The 23,285-nt window shown below is 33.9% G+C and overlaps 1 protein-coding gene across 21 annotated transcripts in view; it reads right to left on the bottom strand.

Moving 5' to 3' along the window:
* The window catches only part of LOC129751152 (TLD domain-containing protein 2), a 637,530-nt gene that overhangs the window by 52,324 nt on the left and 561,921 nt on the right, over positions 1–23,285 (bottom strand). The window contains exon 1 of one of the 21 annotated variants that reach the window (XM_055746495.1): positions 14,624–14,836. The exons of the other annotated variants lie outside the window; for them this stretch is intronic. Coding sequence (XP_055602470.1) covers positions 14,624–14,830 — 207 coding nt within the window. The 5' untranslated portion in view covers positions 14,831–14,836. Of the gene's footprint in view, positions 1–14,623; positions 14,837–23,285 lie in introns of those variants that run through there. 21 annotated transcript variants of the gene reach the window in all.

The following is a 23,285-nucleotide window of genomic DNA, read 5'->3' as shown; positions in this document are numbered from 1 at the left end:
ATTTTTAAAACGGTTTTATTGTAACATAGGAAATGCTTCTTTTATAGCGCCGATGTGGTCTAGTGGATAGGCTGGCGCGAGTCTGGTATTGGTACGCCAGGCGTACTGGGTTCGATTCCCGGTATCGGCAAGAAAAACTTTTGGGTTCGAATCCCATAAGCGGGCCGACAGGTAAGATGTGTTTCATTATATAACTGACTATATAATTGGAATGTTCAATCAGTTGCCAGCTGGCCAGGTATATACACGGATGCCGGAATACCTGTAAGTAAACTAGCCCACCTGATTGATTCGTTCTTCCAAAATATACCTACATCAACATACGCAATACATTCACTACATAACAGTTCATACGAAGCCATGGGGTTCGGGTATGGTGGCGCGCTGCATTGGAGATTTGTCGAACCTAATAATCTAAGGAATGCATGTGAACCCATACTTTGGCAGAAACTGCGGTGAATCCGTGCACCCATGGTGGATTGCCAACATACATACATACATACATAGGAAATGCTTCATTTATCGTGTATTTTAAAAGAGCCATGAAAGTTTTGCTAAAACTTGAATAAAAAAAAACTATCATAAGAGTATGTTAAAAAGTTGCTGAAGTGTTGCTAAAGTTTTAATAAAACACATACTTTCCTGTTTTTATTAGGGCTTTGGTACCTATTTTTCTAAATTACTCAATGCGCTTTTAAAACTAGCGTTCAAGCAAAGTTGAAAAACTGTTTTATTGTTACATTGTATGGAGGCATGATAAAACTAAGTCACAGATGATTTGACAATCGAGAAGAACGTACACACGCTTAAACTTTTATACCTCTTTTTGAGATAGCATAACGTGTTTTTTGAAAAGGATTATCATTCATAATTGAGAACAACGGGCTCTCAAAATGATATAAATTATCACAGCTTGATTCATTCGAAAAATAAAAACAACTTTTTTGCATCCGCATTCAAATTTCAAAACAACCACAATGTTAATAAATATTTTAGACAATTAATTTACAAGTACGCCGAATAAAGTACTTGTTTTATATAGCCATCTCTGTCTCTCAATGCGGAGTTAATCTGTACATATTTACTTCATCCAATGCAAAGTTAACAAAATTATTCCCGGATAAACCGCCCTTGAAAATTTCTAGAAGACTGCAGCCACCGACTTCTCCTCAGCAAAGACGGATAAATGGAGCTTCATCACAAACGAAAACGCTCATTCAAAGCTTTCATCAGCTTCAACAATTTTCGGATGATATAGTCAGAATGAAGAACACTAGGATTGGCTGATTATTGAAAAATACGATTTATTTAAAGCGTGACGCAGTTCTGATTATCGTTAGCAAAACATCTGAAGCACGTTTTATAGAATCGTTTTATCGTTCCCAATTGCAACAATAATCATAACAGCTTGATATGCTAATAATAGCGTTTCCTAAACCGTTTTTAACAGTTACATAATTTAGCAACACATTCAAAATACAATGATTTCGGAATTCACGGTTCAGAAATGTATTTTGCTTAACGATTTTTACGCTTCATCAAATCACCGTTTGACGACTTAAGACATCGTTTGGTTATAATTCTCATTTACGCGGGTTATTATTTAGCTTTGAGGCCAGGCTTTTGATGACAGAAAATGATCTATTCCAAAACAGTCTAAGATTAGATTATTTGATAACTTAAGAAGAGACATGATAAATATATAAAATAAGAAGAGAAATCATCGTGAATTTGTTTTATGAAATTAATTTGCGGCTTTATCGTTGAGAGTTAAAGAGTTGAAATGAAAGACGAATAGAAGATCAGAAGAAAATTCTAAGGTGGTCTACCTACTTGTTACTTAAGGGGGGGGGGGGGGGGGGGTAGGGTCTAACACTTTCAAAAAATCGATTTTTTTATTTTTTTATTTTCTTATTGTAAAACATTTCAAGAATGTTGTGTCAAATTTTCAAGTCAATTGAAGCAAAACTGTTGAAATTATAGACCTTTATCTCCTCTTATTTAATACTGCAAGAAAGCAAGAGCAGAAACTTCAAACGCGTTTTTCTCGAAAGCACATTTTTAAAGTCCGTGGACATCGTCATTTGAAATCTACTTATCCGATTCTTTTCAAATTTGGAACACATTTTCTACATAGAAAATACCAGACCCCAACGTTTTTGTTTTTTGATTTTTTTTACTTTGGAGAGATTTTACAGATAAAAAATGGCGGATTTTTTCGTAAAAAATCGTAGTTTTTACTTCAAACAGCCACAAAAATTTCATAAAATTTTTTTTAAGTTAAATAAAAACGTTGGGGTCCAGAAAAACATCTCTTAAAAATATTTCACCCTGATTTTTTGACTTCAGATGATTCTGTGCTGAGATACAGTGTCCACCGCAAATCCTGTTTTCTAAAAGGCATCCTCGAAAGTGCTCCGTCACCGGCTCATTTTTCAATATTTTTCTACGAAAAAATTACTAAATGTTCTTTTAACAATGCTTTATATAATGCAAAAAATTTGAAAACATTTGTTTAAACGATAGCTCTAGAAAAAAATCGTGAAAATGGTGTTTTTTTTTACCCGTTAGACCCTACCCCCCCCCCCCTTAAAGATAATTGACCATCCTCTAATCATAGTCAAAAAGAAACAAAACAAAAAGTTGCATGAATGCCTTTTGCAAAGCAACAAGTCGAAACGTTCTCATTTATTGCGACTAACTTCTCTTAGTCAAAAATGGATAAATTCATCATGAGTGTGTAGAGAAAATTCAAACAGAGCTGTGATTCAAGGTTTCTTAAAACCATTTTAAAACTGTTTATTGAAATCGTTTTATTATAACATTTTTCTAACCGTCATCAAACAATTTTAATAATGTTTTACAACTGCTCTAAGATTTTCTTTATTAACTTACTGAACGCCATGTTGATTGTGAAAATCAATCGAAACTACTGACGCCATCTTGCTGGAAATAATGATATAATTCTAAATACAAGACATTTTCAACAAATTTGACAATGTTTGCTGTACTATTTGTTGTATAGGTAATGAATTTCAATGCAAAACAAAAATTGTATCATTTGAGCAAATAAATATATTTCTTAGATTATTATTTTTTAAATAAAAAAAATCTTAAAAGGTGGTCAACCTTGATTTTCTATGAGGCGCGCTTATGTCTTGATGCTATTTCGTATATATTTCACCAGAAATCAAAGGTTGCAGGAAGTTCCATGCTAAGATATATTGAAAATGAAAATTAAAAATTGTTTTTAAATAATTTAAATGGAATCTTTCCCAATCACCAAATGCTTAGGAGCACGAGAAAAAAAACACGGAGCAGAAAACTCTCACAGTAAAAATTTCTATCAGATTCCATGACGTAAATTTCAAAGAGCTGTAGATAGACTTAAGAGAGCTCTGAATGGTTTCTCAAAGCTATGTCCATAAGGTCGAATAAAGCTATTCTGTTGAATGTTTTATTATAGCTTATAAAATTAGCTTCAAAGACGTTAACAATATAGGGCCAACTAGTCCATATGTTAGCATTAAATTAGTTGTGCTAAAGCATAGAACGCGCTTTGGCTTAGAAAGTAGCTTTAGGAAATAGTCTTAAGCGAGCAATGAAGGTAGGTATAAAACTTAAATTGTTACTTGGGATCTTATGTATATGAAAAACTTTCATAAAGAGCCTTCATGTAAATACATGAGGTGCCCAAGACACCATGAACACAACTTAGCTCTAAGAGTAGCTTCAGAGCTTCACTATTTGGGAAGAACGACCGTTGTTGTTAAACTTTCGAAAAAAAAGAGCTTTAATGCTTTGGCTAAATTTTTTGCAATTTTAGTTCTCATGATTACTTGAGTGAATGCTTGTATGCAGGTTTTCCAAAGCCTGAAACCCCTCAATTAGTTCAATATTTGATCAAAACCAAAAATTGTACAAAGTTTTAACATAAATTGGAGAACTCTAAGGCAACCCCTGAAGTCTTTAGATAAAGAAATTGTTACAAAATGAAAATGGAATTACATATTTTAAAAATTTAGGCACTATTTTCCCGTATGTTTGGGTAGCCTAAGGTTGCCAGAATTTTTTCAGCACGTAACCGGGCATGACAAACCGGACAATTTTATATAAAAATCTGGCGAAATCCGGGCATTTGATTTAAAAGTGACGTCCATAAATCCGGGCAATATCCGGGCGAATTTTCTCAAAACGCAGAAATTACTCGACAAAAATAAAAAAAAAAATAATTTTTTTTCATCCAAGCTCATCGTCAGATTTTGAATCGTATTTTAGGCTTTCAAAAAACCTTTCATGACTATTTTTATAAATCTTGCTCAAAAAATTTCGTTTTAGAGGCCTGAAGTGAATAAATCCGGGCAAAATACGGGCCTTTTTCAATGAAATCAGGGCAATCGGGCCGGGCCGGACTGTTCCAAAATTTTGTATTATATATTCGGGCAAACCCAAATAAAACCGAGCAACCTGGCAACCATAGGATAGCCTTTATCAAGCCTACTCTCATTTTGATAAATAATTTTTTTTTATAAAATTTTGTCAATGATTTGGTATTGGAGAAGAAAAAGATAAAGAAAAGATCTGTTAACTCCATTAATAATTTGAATTTATTTTCATGACCTTATCAAGATTTCAGATAAACGCAAATTCTTGATAAGGAAATATGCAAAAATGCACAGCAGTGTTGCCGTTTTAATAAAATCTTTGCGAATTTCCAGTAAATTTCATCTACATAAAGCTTAGTTCATTTAGAAATGGAACAGTTATGAATGCCTGTATTTAAAAAATCATTCGTTTGATCGAAATACTTTCTATAAAGGAAATAAAGGTAATTTTATGGTAATTTAAGACATTTTCTCACTTATACTTCGTAAATTCTGTATTTAGAGTGGCTTTTTTCAATTTCCGCTTCTTTTTGGCCCAATACTTTTCTTTTAAGAATTTAGTATTAAAATGAAAATTTCCTCACATCAGTTTTTAGGGATGCTCTATGGTGAAAGCCTTCATTTTGCTTCATTTTGCTCATCTTGCCCAAAAGGAGACAGTGAACTTTCTCGCTCCTAATAATTCTGAGGAGATTTTAAATGAGCATTTTATCATCTGCTGCTGAGAGAGCCAAGAGAAATTTTTTCTCTAACGAATGATCACTCTTCTACTGTCAGAGCACTGTTGGTTTGTGACTCTGAAAACACCTCATCAGCGCTACGTGTGATCAGTGAAATGAATTGCTCAGTGAAGGCAAGGGCATAGTTTTACTATTCTCATCGCTCCTAAAAGAAAAAGAAATGCAAATCGCATATAAAATTTGGCCGTTTCACCAAATTAGGTGGACAGCCTTAATGTACGATTGAAACGTCCTTTTTCTATATGAAATTATGGAACATTGGCCCCAGCAAGTGCTGAAATAAACCACAACCGAAGCGTCCATCTCTGTTCGTTCGTTGATTTCTCAGCCAGTAACTGAGAAGCTGATGAACATTTCTCCCTTCGAGAATGAAATTGGGTGACTGCGTTTTTGAAATGCTCTGCAACAAAACGTGGGCTTCTTGATCGGTTTAAGTGTGAGAAAGCATGTTTCTCTTAGGCGTTTGACAAGCAAATGAGAAAAAGTGAGCAAAAATCAAGAGAATCGAAGAAGCCTGCTTTCAGATGTCAAAAGGGGTCGTCCATATTCTCTGTTCACCGTTTTAGCGACATTGTCTGGATTGTGCATAGGATTGTAATTAAAATTTAATCATGGATGTTCTACAACACAGGTAATTGATTTCAGGTGTCAACTATTGACAAGGGGTCGTCCATAATAATTTTCAAATGTTTTTGCAAGAATAGCGTCATAAGGCCTAGCACCGAGGCGAAGATACAAACACGAGAGCTTATCATAACGATATATCTGAACCAGACAGAAAAAGGGGTCATCCATATTAACAATTGCTTTATCATGCATGAGATTCAGACGAAAATACATGCACGGATGTTTTACAAAACAGACAATTGATTCCTGGATTCAAATTTTGAATCAGACGACAGCAAAAGGGGTCGTTCATATTGTTTTTTATATGTTTAAGAAACAATTTCGTTATTATACATTCGAACAAGACGAAAGTTCGTACAAGGGTGTCCTTTTCGACGGTCAATTAATTTTAACATGGAATTTCAGTTTGGTAGACAAGTACATCGATCGATTTTAAATACTGTTCAATATTTTCAGCAATTTTGTCGTGAATATGCTTCCCAAGTACCATTCAAAACACAAACTCCTAAGCTTTAAAGCTAAAAGCAAAACGAAGTTCGTACGGAATCAGCAAGTATTAATAAATTGACTCATTTCTATTACATGATTGAAACAAGATGAGGAAGACGAGGGAGTCTAACTGGAAAAGAGGAATTCCTTAACCCTTATCAGGGTTGCCCTTCGCTATTTAGCAAGCAACTTGGTGTTAACAATTGATATTAATTTCTGACAGCACTGTAGAACTGCTTTTAAAATTGAAAGCTTTAACAATAATTTATGACAAAAACAAAGGCTAAGAACTTGACAGCACAAAAATATTATTAATTGATTGGATCAATATGAAAGGTTAGTTCACCAACTTTCAATAATGCCAAAAAGATGCACCAAATTGTAAAAAGGCAATATATTGTAAAAAAAATTCTGCATACATATTCATTTTACAGTCAACAACTTGGTGGGGATTATCAACAAATACTTTAATTTAAAGTTAAGTTTTAATGGAGTAAGTCTTGAACATTTTCCAATATTTTTTTAACTAAATACATAGGTACAATAAATACAAGGCTAGTCCAATTTATAAGCTTTCAAATTAGCTTCAAATTTAGCAATAGGTTGCTTGATTACAGAGATATGTACGAAATAAAGTTGTATGCCTGATGTTTGAGAAGACTGAAGTCGAATTTTCCTCCGATACACCCTACTGTGCGGAAATCTCAAACGTTTGGTCGATAACTCAAGTACCTACAAATTTTATTTACTCAAAATATAACCCAACAAAATTGGCTAAACTTTGAACCAATGAGTTTTGATAAGTATGTAAAAAAGATTCAGGTGCAACTTGAAATTTGAAATTTAAATCTAATCTAACCCAAGACGATTGTGTTCAAATTTCCAATGCATTTTTGTCAATGCTCCTGCTATAGATTACGTTTAAGTCATGTACAAATAAAATCAATATATGTATGCTTTTGGCCAAATACACACGAAGAAGCTTCTGATCATTTCCTTCGAATGAGATCAAAATATATGCCAGATGTCATCAGATGTCTAAGATTTGTCCGAACAAAATTTTCATGTTTTTGAAGGGTTAGATATTCCAAAATTCAGGCCTGGAATGTGGGAAAGATATTTGTTCTAGAACGAACCACCTTTACATGAGACGAAATGACCCAGTATCAAAGTGGCGCAAAATCATTGGCTTTTCCTCGGCAAAAAAGAGGTTTTTCCGAAGGGTCGAGCCAAAGTCAGCCTGAAACTCGATCTCTTTTCTCAGCCATCGGAGACGGTAAAAAAATCTTCGGCCCGTGTGGCCTAAGACAGAGGCCGGAATTGCCAAGTCAGAGACAAAGTTGCCGAAATCACAGAAAAATCTGTATTATCTCAGAATTGTGAACAAAATTTTTTCACAGTATTTGAATTTCACAGATTTTTTGAATTTTGTATAAATTTTGAAAATTATAAATTAGTATGTCTAGACATTTTATTTCTGGCTGTTATTCCTGAAAATAGGCCGGAAAACAAAGTTATGTAAATTCATTGTTATCTATTGAAAAGTTCCTAATTTGTTAAAGTTTAACATAATTTCCCAATGTACTTAAAAACAGCAGCACAGCAAAACCATCACAGAATTTAAGATTTAAATCACAGAATTCGATTTTTTCTTGTCAAAAACCAAAAAAGGTAGAAGACAGTAATACAGTCCACTCATTTGTTTGTAAGGTTTTTAAGAATGTGTGCGGTTTTTATTCGGTGAAAAAAATTTGATGCTATCGATCCATGCCATCAAGAGCGGCCCTGAACAAAATTAAAAAAGATGAAACAACTAGGTATTAAAGAATATTGTAATTGCTTTTGAAATATTACTTAGCTTTTCTCTCATCCAAAAACATATATCAGGGTGATTGCTGTGTAACGGTTTCAGCAAAAACATATGAGTTAGCAGAAAAACAATATTAAGGAATTTTCCATTGCAATATCCGTGTTATTGAAAGCTCCAAACTGTAGTGAATCAATAATCCCTTGGGAAGCATAAAGTCATCTAGCTAGAAGCAGCGATAAGCCCGTTTTGCTCATCTGTAAACCGTTTCAAGTGACGATTTATCATGTTGTGAAATCCTGTAAACAAACGTGATGACGATGCGTGAGCTTTGAGTCATGATCTTTATGCATGCATTGTATGGTAATCAGCTAAATTATGACAGCTTTGTAGGGCACAGCTAGGTATCGAAGCTTTTCCCAATCATTGCATTGGTAGGAGTAATCATCATCCGGCCCCCGGGGTGATGAATATGGAAAATTCGACTGAAACAGGAAACGGTTATACTTAGTTATAGTCAGTAATTTCATGGTAGGGAAAACTCAATGGCTCCGAGATGCATCGTTGCTGCGTTTTTGCAAGTCAATTAGATTGTGATGGTACAAACGTTGTTTGTTTTGCTTTTTGATCAAAGCTTACATGTTAACCAGTGTACTTTTATTGAATTTAAATTCATTGACATATGGGTTCGATTCTAGGCTCAACTTTTTTTAGGCACATTCATTCACACGTGATGCATGACAAAATCAGCTATTTCTATTTACAAAATTTCAAATTATGTTCGGGGACAATAATTCTGAATTAAACATGTTTTAAGCAGTTCATTAGGCAAAACTGTAAACTAGAGAGTCGTTCGAAAATTAAAAAAAAACGCATTAGGGTTTCACATGCTCTCCGCGTGAATAAGTCGTAAACAGACGATCAAAAAACAAATCAAACAGTGTGGATTTTTTCTTTTAGTTTATTATTTCTGTGACACCTTCCATAATTATTTACTTCATTGCTTTTTTTTTTGTTGATTTTTTTATTAAAGCTAGATCAACAATCATATTTATCTCTAGCTTGCTGAATATGTGTTACTTGAGATACAGTAACTTCACAAAAATATGACGTTTTACCTTCAAATCTGATTATCTCAGATGTCTCGGAACGTCATGTGTTGACTTCTAGGATATACCATGCCAAGTTTTTGAAAATTATATCGGCTGATTTTTTTTTCTTTTCTTTTTCTGGGATTTCCATCCTGTGCTGATGATTCATCCCTTATATCGGCTGAATAAAAAACAAATAGATGAGATACAATAATGATTTAGCTGTTGACTGGAAAATGTCATTTCTATAGAATTCTTGAAAAAATATGTCATATCAACAATTGTGTTGTTCTCTAATAAATAAAAATTCTAATATCTCGGAAATGCGCGAAAATTTTTGAGTTTTGTGTACACAAAAAATATTTTTACGATTAAAAAAATTAGCCTATGGTATTTTCACCACGAAATTTAAATGTATGGGTGATATATCGAAGAAAGGATGCAAAAAAAACAAAAATAATGTTTATTTATTTCTTTAAAAAAAATAGTTTTTAAAAACGCTGATATTTTTTTCAAATTTGAAAATTCTAACAAATGTTTTGATCTGCCATTTGTCCGCAGCTTTGGCGTAGTGGTTAGAATTCAAGTCATCTACGCCAAAGTTCATGAGATCGATTCCCGATTATGGCATACCTAGTACACTTTCTGTGGTCTGGTGGTTTAAGCGTTTGTAAGATGCTAGCCATCATTACTTAGATGTGCGATGTGCGCTTAGAGTTGAGGAAAGAAGATCTCTCCAAAGAAACATGAAGTTTCACCGAGATCCTTTGTGTGTGTGTTCGTTTTAATCTCAATAAATCACAAACATATATTTGCACCTAATTAACGATGTTTGGAGAAATTGGCAAACCGTATCAAGATAAACCAACAATTTTAAAAAATATTTTAGGCTTTTAAATTGTAATCAAGACAATAATTGAAATCGGCAAACTTTTCAAGAAATTCAGTTGATTTAAAAATAATTGATTCAAAAAGAAGATACAACGAAGTATGCAAATTTAGAATGCTTAGTTCTATTATCCCTGAACATTAGGTTTTAAGTTGTGTTGAAAAACAAAAATTAAATCAGGGGTCATCTATATTCTACTGAACAGTTGATAGTATGGAAATTTAAGATTCATAGTTCTATTATCCGTCAAAAGTTGTGTTGAAAAACAAAAATTCAATCAGGTTTTATCTATTTTCTACTAAACAATAGATAAATCTAAATCCAGAGTCAAAGATTTAGAATAGCTACCTTTTAATTAGCATTGTGTCAAACGCAAATACAGATAACGGAATCATGTTTATATTTCAAATGCTTAGAGAAAATGTTTCAGTTTCCTGAAGACATAATTATTATTTTAATATATAGACATTCCACCACGTTTGTGGGGTTCGTGTTTCGAAAGAAAAAAAAAAATCAATTTTAAAGGAATTGAATTCAAAAAATACAAATTAAAATTAGAAAGTATTTTTACAGGAAATGTTGAAATCAAAAATTATTTAAAATTTCAGTGAAGATAATCACCGTGAAGTGTCCTGGCTGTCAGGGTCAGTATGAACCAAAGCGTTCATATACAAGTGTTAAGTCTCCATCCTTTATAGTGAGAAACCGAATGTTCTATGAAAAAATTAACTAACGAAATAAAACTATAATTTGGGTTTGTAAAAATCGATTCAGAAAAAAATGAGAAACAGCAAAAAAAATTAAACTCTCTTTTCGAAATAAAAAAAATTGTTGTCAAAAGTTTTGAAATAGCGATCAAAACTTCCATTGCACCCTGACATATTTCACATCTTTGGATAGATTTATTCTCATTCTCAACAGTTATGAATTCCATACGATAAAGGCATTATAAGTTCTAAGATTTTTTTTATCGACATAAATTTGAACGGATATTTTGCGACCGGTATGGGCAGATTTTTAACGACTTTATCGTTGATTGTTATGCTTTTTAAATAAAAACAATTTTCATATTGAAAAATAAGAGACAGAGAAAGAAAAAGAGGAAATAACAGAATAGTCTATGCTTCAGTATGTGGGGAAAATGTCTCTGAATAAATTCCTCTTCGAAAAAAGGTTGGCATTTAAAATTTTCTTGAAACCTAATATCTATTCACTTATGGGGTTCTCACGGGTTTACGCACGGTTTTAAGTAAGCAAATAGCACAATTTTCAAACTATTTTCACCAAGGCCTTTTCAATGGAAAACTGACGTTGGGAGAGAAATTAGCTCTAAGAAACTTGAAAGATGAGACATGAGTCATTAGAAACGGTACTTGAAACCTGAGTGTCTCAATCTTAGATGTCGGATCTTCTTATAACTTATGTTTCAGGACTTAAATGTCGGATTTAAGTTATAAAGTGTTCTTAAGACGATCACAGAGTGGCCAGCGGATGTCCATAATCAAATTCCCGGTTTTCCCGATTAAGATTTTAAACCTTTTCCGGTTTCAACAGATACTTACTCCAGATATTTACATTCTATACCGTAGAAAAGACATTTTACAAATTTTGAAGGTAAAAGTTAATGAATCGAATTTAAATTTTAAAATTTTATTCAAAATTCAATTGCTAACACAAGTTAACCGTTTCTGAAGAGTCAAGAAATTAAGAGCTGATTTCTATTTAAAACGCTAATTCTTAGCAAACAGCTCATTTATCAGCTTAAAGGTTGATTGAGAAATGGTTGACCTTTGAAAATAAAGCTACATTTATTTTAAAAATGTATATCTTCCCTTTTTGAGAAAAACTGGAACTTTATTGAAAAGCGTGAGTTTAATTTACTTCCGAGTAAAATCAGTTTTCACTCCATTTTTTTTGATACTGTAAAACACGGAAATTTTGAAGATATTTAGAAGAATGATACGCCAAAAGGAAGGCATTGTTTTATGAGATCTACAACATCTAGGAAACATCTAAATCCTCGAGATTTTTTTGACACGAATGCCAAAACGTTGGTAAAGTGTCAGAAATAAACAAAAAAAAATTAACAATAATAATAATAAATAGATAAATAAATAAATCCTTGAGGGCAACATAAGTTGACTGAAATTGTTTTCGACTTTCAAATAAGGCCCTTTGATCCAAAGGGGTTTAAATGCATAGAAGCTAATTTCGAGAAAACACACTTTTAAGATGTGGTATTTGGTTGTTTTCCGTATATTTAAAAAAATTACTTTTCTTTTGAATGTTAAAATATGTTAATAAAATGCTTAAAATCTGAAAAAAGTCACAAAATATAGATTAAAATACGAGGATTTGATTGGCGTTATTAACTTAAAATCGAACATTTTTGCACTTATACCCCTTTGGCTTTAAAGACCTCATATAGGTTTATCAGCTCATCAATTATCAATGTTGGTATTACTCAAAACTGATGAGGTTTTGAGCTTCCGAACGACATATCACTTTAAATAGAAGTTATTGAGAAATTTCGAATTCAGGACCCAAAAATTTCCAAAATCAGCATTACAAATATAAGAATCTATCGTGTGTAATTTGAAAACAGAATTTTTATTTTCAATTTATATTCAAAGTTTCCAAATTAAAAAACTAAATTTATTTTAGTTGCATAAATTGATTTGTTTTCCAAAAGTTTATCTTCTCCACAGAAATTCTCAAAACATACTGATTTTGAAGCTGTATATTTGTATGAAAATAGCATTTTAATCTTAATCTTAGATGTAAATTTTAAATTTCAATCTGATTTCTGAATATGAATTTTTCATCTGCATTTTGAGTCGAACTTTAGTATGATAAAAATTTCAATCCGATCTCCTAATTTGAATTTTCTACCTGAATTTTGAATTCAAATCAAAGATCAATTCAGATTCTGAAATTCTTATCAAAATTTTGAATATAAATTCAGTGTCATACTTTTTCACCAAACAGTGAATTAAATAGTAACAACGACTATTTATTTATGATTCCAACGTTTCGATCCTTCATCGATCCTTGGAATCATAAATGAATAATCTTTTTTGTAAAACTGCTAACCGATTAAGTCTCCCGCATAATTCATTAAAAGTCGACAAATCGTATATGAATATTATTTCTGAATTTGATATTCGAATTTTTATTTAAAGTTCTAAATTCTGTTTTTCATTTATTTATTTGACACACGTTTTCCAAATTCGGAAACTTATGGCTAGTTGTTTCTAACATTTGAAGGAAAAGCTCAATTGGGGCACAAAAACTTGCAACTCCATCTCAAAACACAAAATTGTCAAATTTCTACATGAAGCTTCTGAAAAACATATTTCGATGAACATTCCCATTTAGTATGTAAGTATATCAAGAGGGAAAATAATTTCTTTGTTGACAGTTTTTCCGGTTTTGATTACAAATTCTCGATTATTTACCGGTTTTCCCGGCTCGCTGGATACCCTGCGATCATAAATGTATTAAAGGAAAATCTCAAGAAATCCGTAGCACATGCTGGACAGTTCAATACGGTTACCTACACCCATTGCGAAACCATTGACTTTACAATGTCTCGGCAAAAACTCAAACAATATTTTAATCGAAGAAATCTAAACTCTTAAGGAGAAATTGTAAAGCAGACACTGCTTAAACCTATTCTTAAGGAAAATCACATGTATCAAACTATGTAGTCTACGTTACGGTTGACGAAATAAATAAAATAAAATAAATAAATTAGACTCTACTCCAATTATGAACTTCCTTGGAGATGGAGTTCTCGGTATAAGATTCTATGCCGAACCGGCATTAACAAGCTTTCTAATAATTGGCATGGTTCTCGCAGCGCAACCGGATGGCATATGTCGGAAAGAAACCAAATGAAACATATCCCATATCCTATCACAAGATAAAGCAGGATGGAATCAATCAGCCAACAGTTCGAGTCTTTATGTCAGTAGTGCATATCCAGTCATATTATCTTTCTTACAATACACATTCAGCGCATTTTAGGCACCGAGATTTGCTAAATAGGCATTGGACTTTTGCAACCTCTTCTATGGGTGTATTCGTTGTTGTGATAATTGTACTCCAAATTTAACACATTTCATTAGTTAGAAATATCCCATTGTAAATTTAATAGAATGATTTTTCAAGTATGTCAAATTCATTGGTTTGTTTAAAATTACGAAACTTTATTTTATTCAAAAAATGCAGAAAATGTTTTTCAAAATAATCAGTCTATCATTTATGGTTTTTTATCAAAAAAATCCATTGATGAGGAAATAGGGTTTGATGGTCGCGCGAGAAAAGATGGGCAATAGGCACTTTCAGTCAAAGTGAAACTGTGATTTTTTAAGTATGTTTTCAAAGAACATCTTAGTTTAGAGTTCACTTTTCATAGACTGTCTTATAAAACACTTGAATTTTCAATTGGTAACCTACACAGTAGAAAATCGGGGAATATGTTCGATGCTTTAGGCACATTTGTTTAGAAATTTATCAGAATTTCGGTAATTGGTTGCTAAGCTTAGCAACCAAGCTCTAACTCCAAGAACCTATCCAGTAATGGGGCTCACCGTGTGAAGTTTTCCGTCGTCCAGCAGATCGTCCTTGACCACCGGCAGGAGAAATTGATTTTCGGCTGCCGAACTTGTTCCACCCTCACCGGTTCCACCATCCAATCCGCTTCCGACGCCGGAAATGGGTGGTGTAGGAGGGCGCGTTTTATTGAGCAGCGCCCTCCGGAAAGGTATCCATCGACCCCAGCGGCTGTAGTAGATCATCCGACCCCACCGGCGGCTGGCATAGTACAAACTAGCCGCCGCCGAAACCATTAGCACCAGATACCACATTTTATTCCTGTTTGATCGCTAACTTTTCGTGATCATAACACACGTGGGAGGTTACCGGTTTCGAGTGTACGCGTATCAAATGTTTACTATTACGCGAGCCGGATGTCTATCTCTTCGGAGCCGAGTCAGAATTTTACCTCTGTATCGGTATGTTTACGTTTTCTGAGGTGAGTATAAAAATTTCCTCCTCCTCCTGTCCGGGGGCGGTGAAAATGATGGAGGAAATCTGAGTTCTCACTACTACACTTGTAGGCGGTGTATCGCTGATTTGTGTCTTGTTTTTTTTTTTTATTTCGTCACCGTTTCGTATCAACAGCTGCACTCAAGTTTGACTCGATCGTACCACCCCGGAGGAGGACTAGTCTCGTGACACTTTTTTCTTTCAATCGCCCTCCATCGGTGGAAAAGGCGGTCAATAATTCACACAAATCTATTCGATTGGGAAATTCTCCAATGAATAAACTACTGCTGTTGGAAACCGGCAACTTTTTTCCACACTAGAAAAATATTCACCACTCACAAAACTTTCGCTCTAGCTTCCCCCACAAACTAGTAGAAGCAACTTCACTAGAATTCTTTCTAAACTTGACAAACGACGTTTAGCAAAACTGAATCGATTTTCGTATACGTGGACGGACTATATTTCTGTGGGAGGCCCCGTGGCTCCAAAAAAAAAATCAACGTTTCCCAACGAAAGAACTAGGCGACCTCTATCTCACGACGGGGACCGGTCTCGCTTAAATGGCCAGCCGAGAAATGCATACGCCAGCCAAATCGTCGCACAGCAAGTTAGACGGGAGCTGTAGACTACTGGGGTGGTAGCCGTCGCGCGCAATACGCAACAGCAGCACCAACAACAGCAAGTCACAAATAAGTATGAGGTAGCTGTTCCCTGTTTGGCCACATGATCCAATGATGTGAATGAAACACATCAATGGAGCACAGTGAATGTCCGGCTACCCTTGTTACCAACTACTTCTCTCTCAACGATGTTTGGTTTTTCGCAAAAGGGAGAAAATGTTGAGGCGTATGCGTGTTATCTCTTATCCCCCCAATCGGGGAGAGCACTTTTTGAGGCGTATTGGTGGAGCGTGCTCGGCAGTGTGGCCATGATGCTGTTTAGTCTTGCCATTTTCAATGGTGACGGTGTTTCGATACGTAAATTTTCAAAATTAAGCTCAAATAAAAAACAGACAAAAAATTATTGGAAATTTACCCAATATAAATGTATTAGGCCGAGGAAATTTCAAATTCTCAAATTTTCACCTCCCATAACTTTTTTTGATTGTTTTTGCGGCCAGAAATAGCAAAACAATTTTTTGAAGCGATCCATCCAGTCCTGAATTAGCGCAACGAGCTCTAATTTTGTATGGAAATTTGTATGGAAAAACAAAATTTTTCATTCAAAAATCGTGAGAGATATACAAAATGTTCCAAAAAATAAAACTTCAGATTAAAAATATTCCTTGATTTTTGCAGTACAATTCATGTGAACGAAGCAGAAACTTTACTTGTAGCCAGAAAAGATATTCACTGTTATACCAAAATTATTTTTTACCATTTTTTTAGCGCTTTTTACTGCTTATTTGAAAGCTGTGTAAATTTAAAAAAAATTAAATTTATATAATTTTCTGAATAATTTAATGTTCAAAAATTTCTTCTTCCATACAAATTCCCATACAAAATTGAAACGCGTTACGTTAACTCATGAATTATCAAAATCTTCTCAAATTTCACACTGATGCTTGGTAACAAAAAAAGCATCGAAAAACATGTGGGAGCAAAGCGTAATTTATTGCAGCGGTCTAAAATGTATTTATTTTTGGGTGGCGATGCATTTTTGGGAAAAATCAATGGCATTTATGGGAAAAATTTCTTGATCGAATTTTGAAAATCGACCATATGCATCAGTGGTTTTCTAAGTGGTCCTTAACGCGCAACTCTGAAATTTGTGGGGCGATAGATTTTGAAATTCACATTCGTTGGTGATTCATCGACAGATTCGAGAAGTTCTTTAATTTTCATAAATAAAAGTTAGAATTTTCTTTTTTTTTATTTGAGAGTTACTAAACATTTAGTGTTCTTTTGAATCTTTGCTTTGACAAGAAATTAAACTATGTAATTTTTATGCTATTTCGCCAAATAAACAGCACAGACCCCGGTCGATTTTGGCAAAACTCCCGAACATTTTGTGTTGCCTAAATCGAATTTTACCAAAATCGAACTGTTTTTTCTCAACTTTTTTTTTACTTATTACTTGAAAAATCTTTAATTATCATCAACGTTATTTTTAGTACATTTCCGATCATGTAAAGTAATTTTTTAATTTTTTTTATCATGTTTCTGGTAAATTTGCTACTTTCCTTGTTTTGTTTATATTTTTTGTCATATTGACTGTTTTTGTCATTCTTCATCATTTTTAGCTAAATAGAATCCCTTCGGGCCCATGGAAAACCACCTAACGTTCCAGTGAAAGATGTATTGGCTGTGATAGACTTAGACTACAAGTTCGAAATTTATCTTATTCCTAAAAGCTGTAAAACTAGGTTAAGTAACCAATTGTTAATAGCATTACTGCTTCTTGGCTCTTGAAAACTTAAAGGTCAGAGCCGTTTCAAATAAACGAAAAAATAAAAATAATCAGTTTTACCTATTTTTTGTTATTTTTCTTTTTGTCTTGTCTTGTTTTTTTTTAATTTTTTATCCTGTTTCTGATGCATTTACTACTTTTCTTGTTATGTTTATATTTTTGTCATATTTGCTGTTTTTGTCATTCTTCATCATTTTAGTTTTTTTTTTGTCATTTTCAACTCTCGACTTTTTTAATACTTTTTTTTTTAATTTGGTGTTGTATTACATCACCATTGGAGAAGGATATTCCAAATACAGTTTGAATTAATTTATGTAAATTTCGAGAAGAAAAAGTCAAATATCCGAAAGATTACAAGACCTTTTGTATTCTTGATTTAATTGATTTTTCTGATAGAAAATACTTGATTTATAGGTTTTCAGCAATGATATAGCATGTAAATTTATTGCATACAAGTTTCTGTGCAATTTGTTCCAATTTATTTGATTTTCGCATTATTTTTTACTATCCCCCCCCCTCGCGATTTTCAACTCTGAGTAACAAAAGAAGGATTTGAAATTTGTTTCACCCTTATATCGAAAACTATAAGGTAGTTTTGTTTCTGAAAACCGTTGCCAAATTCGAATGTTGCCAAAATCGAATGTTGCCAGAAACGAACCAAGTCTGTATTTGTTTTGCGGACTAAAGTGTCAAATTCAATTGGAAAAGAATTTTATTTACTAAAATTCAGATATGCGTTTTATTATTACACTATTTTCAAATTTAAGAATTTGTCCTGGAAATTTCAAAAATATTTTAATATTTTCTTGAGGATTGGAGCAATTTATTTTGATGGATTTTTGAGTTTTGTTTTGCTATAGTTGGTAGGTTATGTGTTGGCTTTCCGGTCTTCGGAAGTTAATTCTCTCAGTGTGTTAGATGGACAAGTAGTAATAGTTATCGTGGCCGGTTAATATCTGCTTTTTACCCGTGTAAATCAACCGTATTAATGAGTTTTGTTCCGTAAATACTCGCTTAAGTGTACGTTCCGCTAAACGACATCGGTTTTCGCATAGAATCGCTCTTCATTCGTGATCAAATTTCAATTTGATAAATCCAACTTTTGCCTAAGTTTCATAAAGTTTCGATATTTGCTAGTCAAACCACCACTACATCGACAACATGGGCAAAGATAGGCCAAAAAGACCAAACAAAGAACTCGACACCTCGGACGACTACCATGATTCTTCTGATATTTTGGATCGTATCCAGAGCATGATCGACGTCGCCATCCAGCAAGTGTTGACAAAAATATCTGAAACCAAAGAAGAGCTGCAATCTGAAATCGCCACGCTGAGAGATGAGATGAGCAAATACAAGCAAGAATGCTCTCAGTCAATACTATCCGTCCAAGAAGATCTCAAGCTCACTCAAAACAGAATGCTTCATCTCACTAAAGCCAACGATCTGATCATCACCGGTATACCGTTCCAAACAGATGAGAGATTGAACGATATAATCTGCAAAATTTCGCGTACACTCGGTTTCTCCGATGATGGTCTACCCTTGGTTCACGCCAGACGGTTGGCTCGCTTGCCGATCAAGACGACTACTTCACCTCCTGTACTACTAGAGTTCGCCTTCAAGAGTGTTAGAAATGATTTCTACAGTCGGTATCTGAAAACATGTAACCTGTCGCTTACACATATCGATATCAACATAAACCGGAGAATCTGATTACCTCGATCGACCAAATAAAAACACCAAATACAAACACCTGAACCTTTCCTTGTTTATATCATATTCCTTCCCTCAATATCCTATGACTCCGATCCTTTCATCCCCTTGAATCCGTCCGCTCCTGAAAGTCAAACAAACAACGTAACCCTTCCTACTTAGCTTTTCTTTTATCCTTCCTTCACATCTCATGACTCCGATCCCCAAGCTATCCATGACTCCTTCCGTCCTAAAAGTCTTGTTCGTGAAAAACGTTGCTGTGTTGCTGCGTGGGTGGGTTGCTGCAGTGACTCGATAGTGGGGCTGTGAACGTGCTTTTTTATGCTTAATAACATGGACTGTTATCTGCTTAAATGGTCATTGTGAATTATGAAAATGAATTACTTAGTTATAGTTATTATTTGTGAAACTTACTTACTGGTGAATATGGGGAGGAAAATGCTATGCTCTCTCATTAATCAAGTTTTAATTTATGATGTCTTCTAATCCAAACCGTGCTCCTGACAACGTAAGTAATGCTTGTATTCCTCGTATAGTTATGGACTGTTCTTTGCAATGCGATAAGCTCAATATTTGTCACATCAACATCCAAAGCCTATGCGCAAGACAGATGTGTAAATTTAATGAACTTACTACCTGTTTTGAAAAAAGTAAAATCGATATCATCTGTTTGACAGAGACGTGGTTAAATAGTGCAGTTCCTGATAACAATATTTCGATTGATGGCTATCAACTCCTACGTAACGACAGATCATATGCCCGTGGGGGTGGAATTTGTGTTTACTACAGAAACAATCTTAAATGCACTTCCATTATTTCATCTAAAATAAATAGTGGGCATCCAGATAGAACAGAATATCTTTGTATACAAGTTACGTTAGAAAGTCAATCTTTTCTGTTAGGAGTGTTTTACAATCCACCCGGAAATAATTGTGCAGATAAACTGAATGAATTGTTCACAGATATTTCCCTCATGCATGAAAAGATAGTACTAGTAGGAGACTTTAATACGAACTTGCTCAATTCGTGTGGACCAACCAATAATTTTAAAGACGTTCTAGAAAATCTAGGTTTATTTTGTGTTAATACCAATCCAACTCACTTTTATTCAAGTGGGAGTTCCTTAATCGATTTGTTTATCACGAATAAAAACGACTTTATTCTGAATCATGATCAAGTGTCGGCGTCAGGTTTTTCAAAACACGATATAATTTTCGGTACTCTTAACATAAGTTGGGCTCGTAACACTAGCTATTCTTTTTTTAGAGACTATTCGAATTTAAACGTCAATCTTCTACTTTCTACCTTCGATTCTTATGACTGGTCCTTCTGTGATCGGATTGATGATCCCGATATCTTGCTAGAAATAATGAATAGGTTCATATTAGATCTTTTTGAGAAATTCGTTCCACTTAAGAGAAGTTCCCCTAAGAAAAATCCTTGGTTCAATCAGGACATTCGAAACGCTATGAGCAACCGGGATATTGCTTATCGATGCTGGGTTAGATCTAAATTGCAAGACGATTTTGAGCATTACAAGAGATTACGAAATTTAGTGACAAATAAAATCAAGCGTGCCAAGATAGATTCGGTTTCAAATCGACTACAAACATCAAACCCAAGACAACTATGGAAAAGATTGAAGCTAATACAGAACCCTAGCCCCAATCGTGATGAAATCTTCAACAATTCTAGTGACCAGATTAATCAATACTTCGCATCAAATTTTATTGCCGAGGATTCTTTTTTAACCGATTGTACCATTGAATGCTAATGGTTTCCGTTTTACTACAATCGACACTAATGATGTAATATTAGCTGCAAACTCGATTAAATCTAATGCTACAGGTCCAGATGAAATTCCGCTTAAATTCATTAAAATTCTTCTACCATCTCTAAGGTATCCCCTGTGTAAGCTTTTCAACTCAATCATAAGGACCAGTAAGTTTCCTAGAGCATGGAAGGTTTCTAAAATCTTGCCTTTGAAGAAAAAATCTTATAGCAAAGATATTTCAAATCTACGTCCAATAAGCATTCTATGTGTTCTTTCAAAGGTGTTCGAGCGTATACTAAAATTACAAATCCAATCTTTTCTTAATACTTTTAACCTTCTCAGTAAATATCAATCAGGTTTTAGAACAAAGCACAATACAACAACCGCTATTGCTAAAGTAATTGATGATATCCATAGTGCAGTTGATAAGAAACAACTATCGATCTTGTTGATGATAGACTTCTCTAAAGCATTCGATAGAGTTTCACACGTTAAACTTCTTAAAAAGCTTTCACACCAATTCATGTTTTCGCGAAGTGCTGTATCGTTGTTAGATTCCTATTTAGGAAATCGAAGTCAGTTTGTTATTTGTAACGGTTCGCGATCAAGAGCCGCTCCGGTGATTTCGGGAGTTCCACAAGGATCAATTTTAGGACCGATTCTATTTTCCATGTTCATCAACGATTTGCCTATGTCTTGCAAGAGAAGTAACATTCATTTGTTCGCTGATGATGTTCAAATTTATCTTTCGAATCCAAGTTATCAGCCCGGACTTTTACTTGATGCCATGAACTCGGACTTAAAAAATGTTTATAGATGGTCTCAAAGGAACCAATTACCTATCAATAGTGACAAAACCAAAGCTATGTTTTTCCCCTCATCCTATAACACTTCAAATTTACCACCGCTTAAAATAGGTAACGACACTATCGGGTACGTAGAGAAAGCAACTAATTTAGGAGTTGTAATTCAAAATAATTTGCAATGGACTGCATTTGTTAATGCGCAGTGCTCAAAAATTTATAAAACGTTACGCATGCTAAGATTGACATCATATTTCTTACCTGTTAGTACCAAAATGAAGTTGGTAAAATCCCTTATACTTCCACACTTCGTTTTTGGGGCAGAATTGTTAGTTGGTGCTCCTTTAATACTAATGAACCGACTTAAAATTGCCTTACATTGCTGTATCCGATTTACCTTTAATCTTTCTCGTTACCATGGAGTTAGTCACCATCAAACGCATATTTTGAGCACGCCTTTTGATAATTTCTATAAACTAAGAACTGCTATATTTATCTATAAAGTCATAACCGCGGAAAGTCCACCCTACTTACATGAAAAATTTATTCGCTTGAGAAGCCCACGCATTCTTCATTTTAAAATACCTCGTCATTACACTGAAAGTTACAGTAGAACAATACTTGTCAGGGGCATATCTGTTTGGAATAGTCTTCCAAACAGTTTAAAAATCTGCAATAATCTTAAAGTCTTTCGAAGAGAGTGTCATAGCTTTTTCAACGGGGGGGACCAGTAAGTAAATAAATAAAACAAACACAAAGAGAAAAATTAGTTTAAGTATGATCTTTTTTGTAACTTTGAAGCACGAAGTGTAGTAACAAAACAAGGAATTGAATTACCTTAAACTACATGTTAAATAAATGAATAAATAAATAAATAATTATAACACTATTTCTATGTGCTTCATTAAACTTTTCAAAATTATACTACGATAAAATGTCAAAAACTTATGGGGTTTCAACGATCCCAATAGGCATTTTTTCTAAAGATTTTTTAAAAATTTAGCTCGAAAATTTAGCAAAGGGCGGTGAGAGAAAAAATTTGAAAACCACTGATAGCGTGATATACCCGATCTTGGCCCCTAAGGCATGGTTGACTAGTTTTTCCAAGATTGTAGACTTCCTGTAATGTGCAGCTATAAATATCCTTTGACAAACATGATTGCTTATTCGTCTGGAATGCAGTAAAAATATGACTTGGCTTTGAAAACAATCCTTTCAAACTTTTGATTGAAATACTATATATTGTGGCCTCCGCTCATTATTGTGGCCCTTTCTGAGTTCCTTGAATTGGCCGTCACGCGCCTCACTAACACATTAACATACATTTTATACATTTTGTAGATAAGCCCAAAAAAAACTGACCTGTGCAAAATTTCAGCTCATTTGGACTTGATTTGGGGGTGCCTCAAAGCGCTCGAAGTTTCAGTTTTTTTGACCCTCGAAAATCACTAAAGAGGAAATAGAAATTTTAATTTTGATGCCAAAATCGATATGAGACTTTGA

The sequence above is a fragment of the Uranotaenia lowii genome, chromosome 3 (genome assembly GCF_029784155.1).
Source record: "Uranotaenia lowii strain MFRU-FL chromosome 3, ASM2978415v1, whole genome shotgun sequence".
NCBI classification, from domain to species: Eukaryota; Metazoa; Arthropoda; class Insecta; order Diptera; family Culicidae; genus Uranotaenia; species Uranotaenia lowii.
Note: the sequence above shows the minus strand (reverse complement) of the source record. Positions and strands in the feature narration are given on the sequence as shown.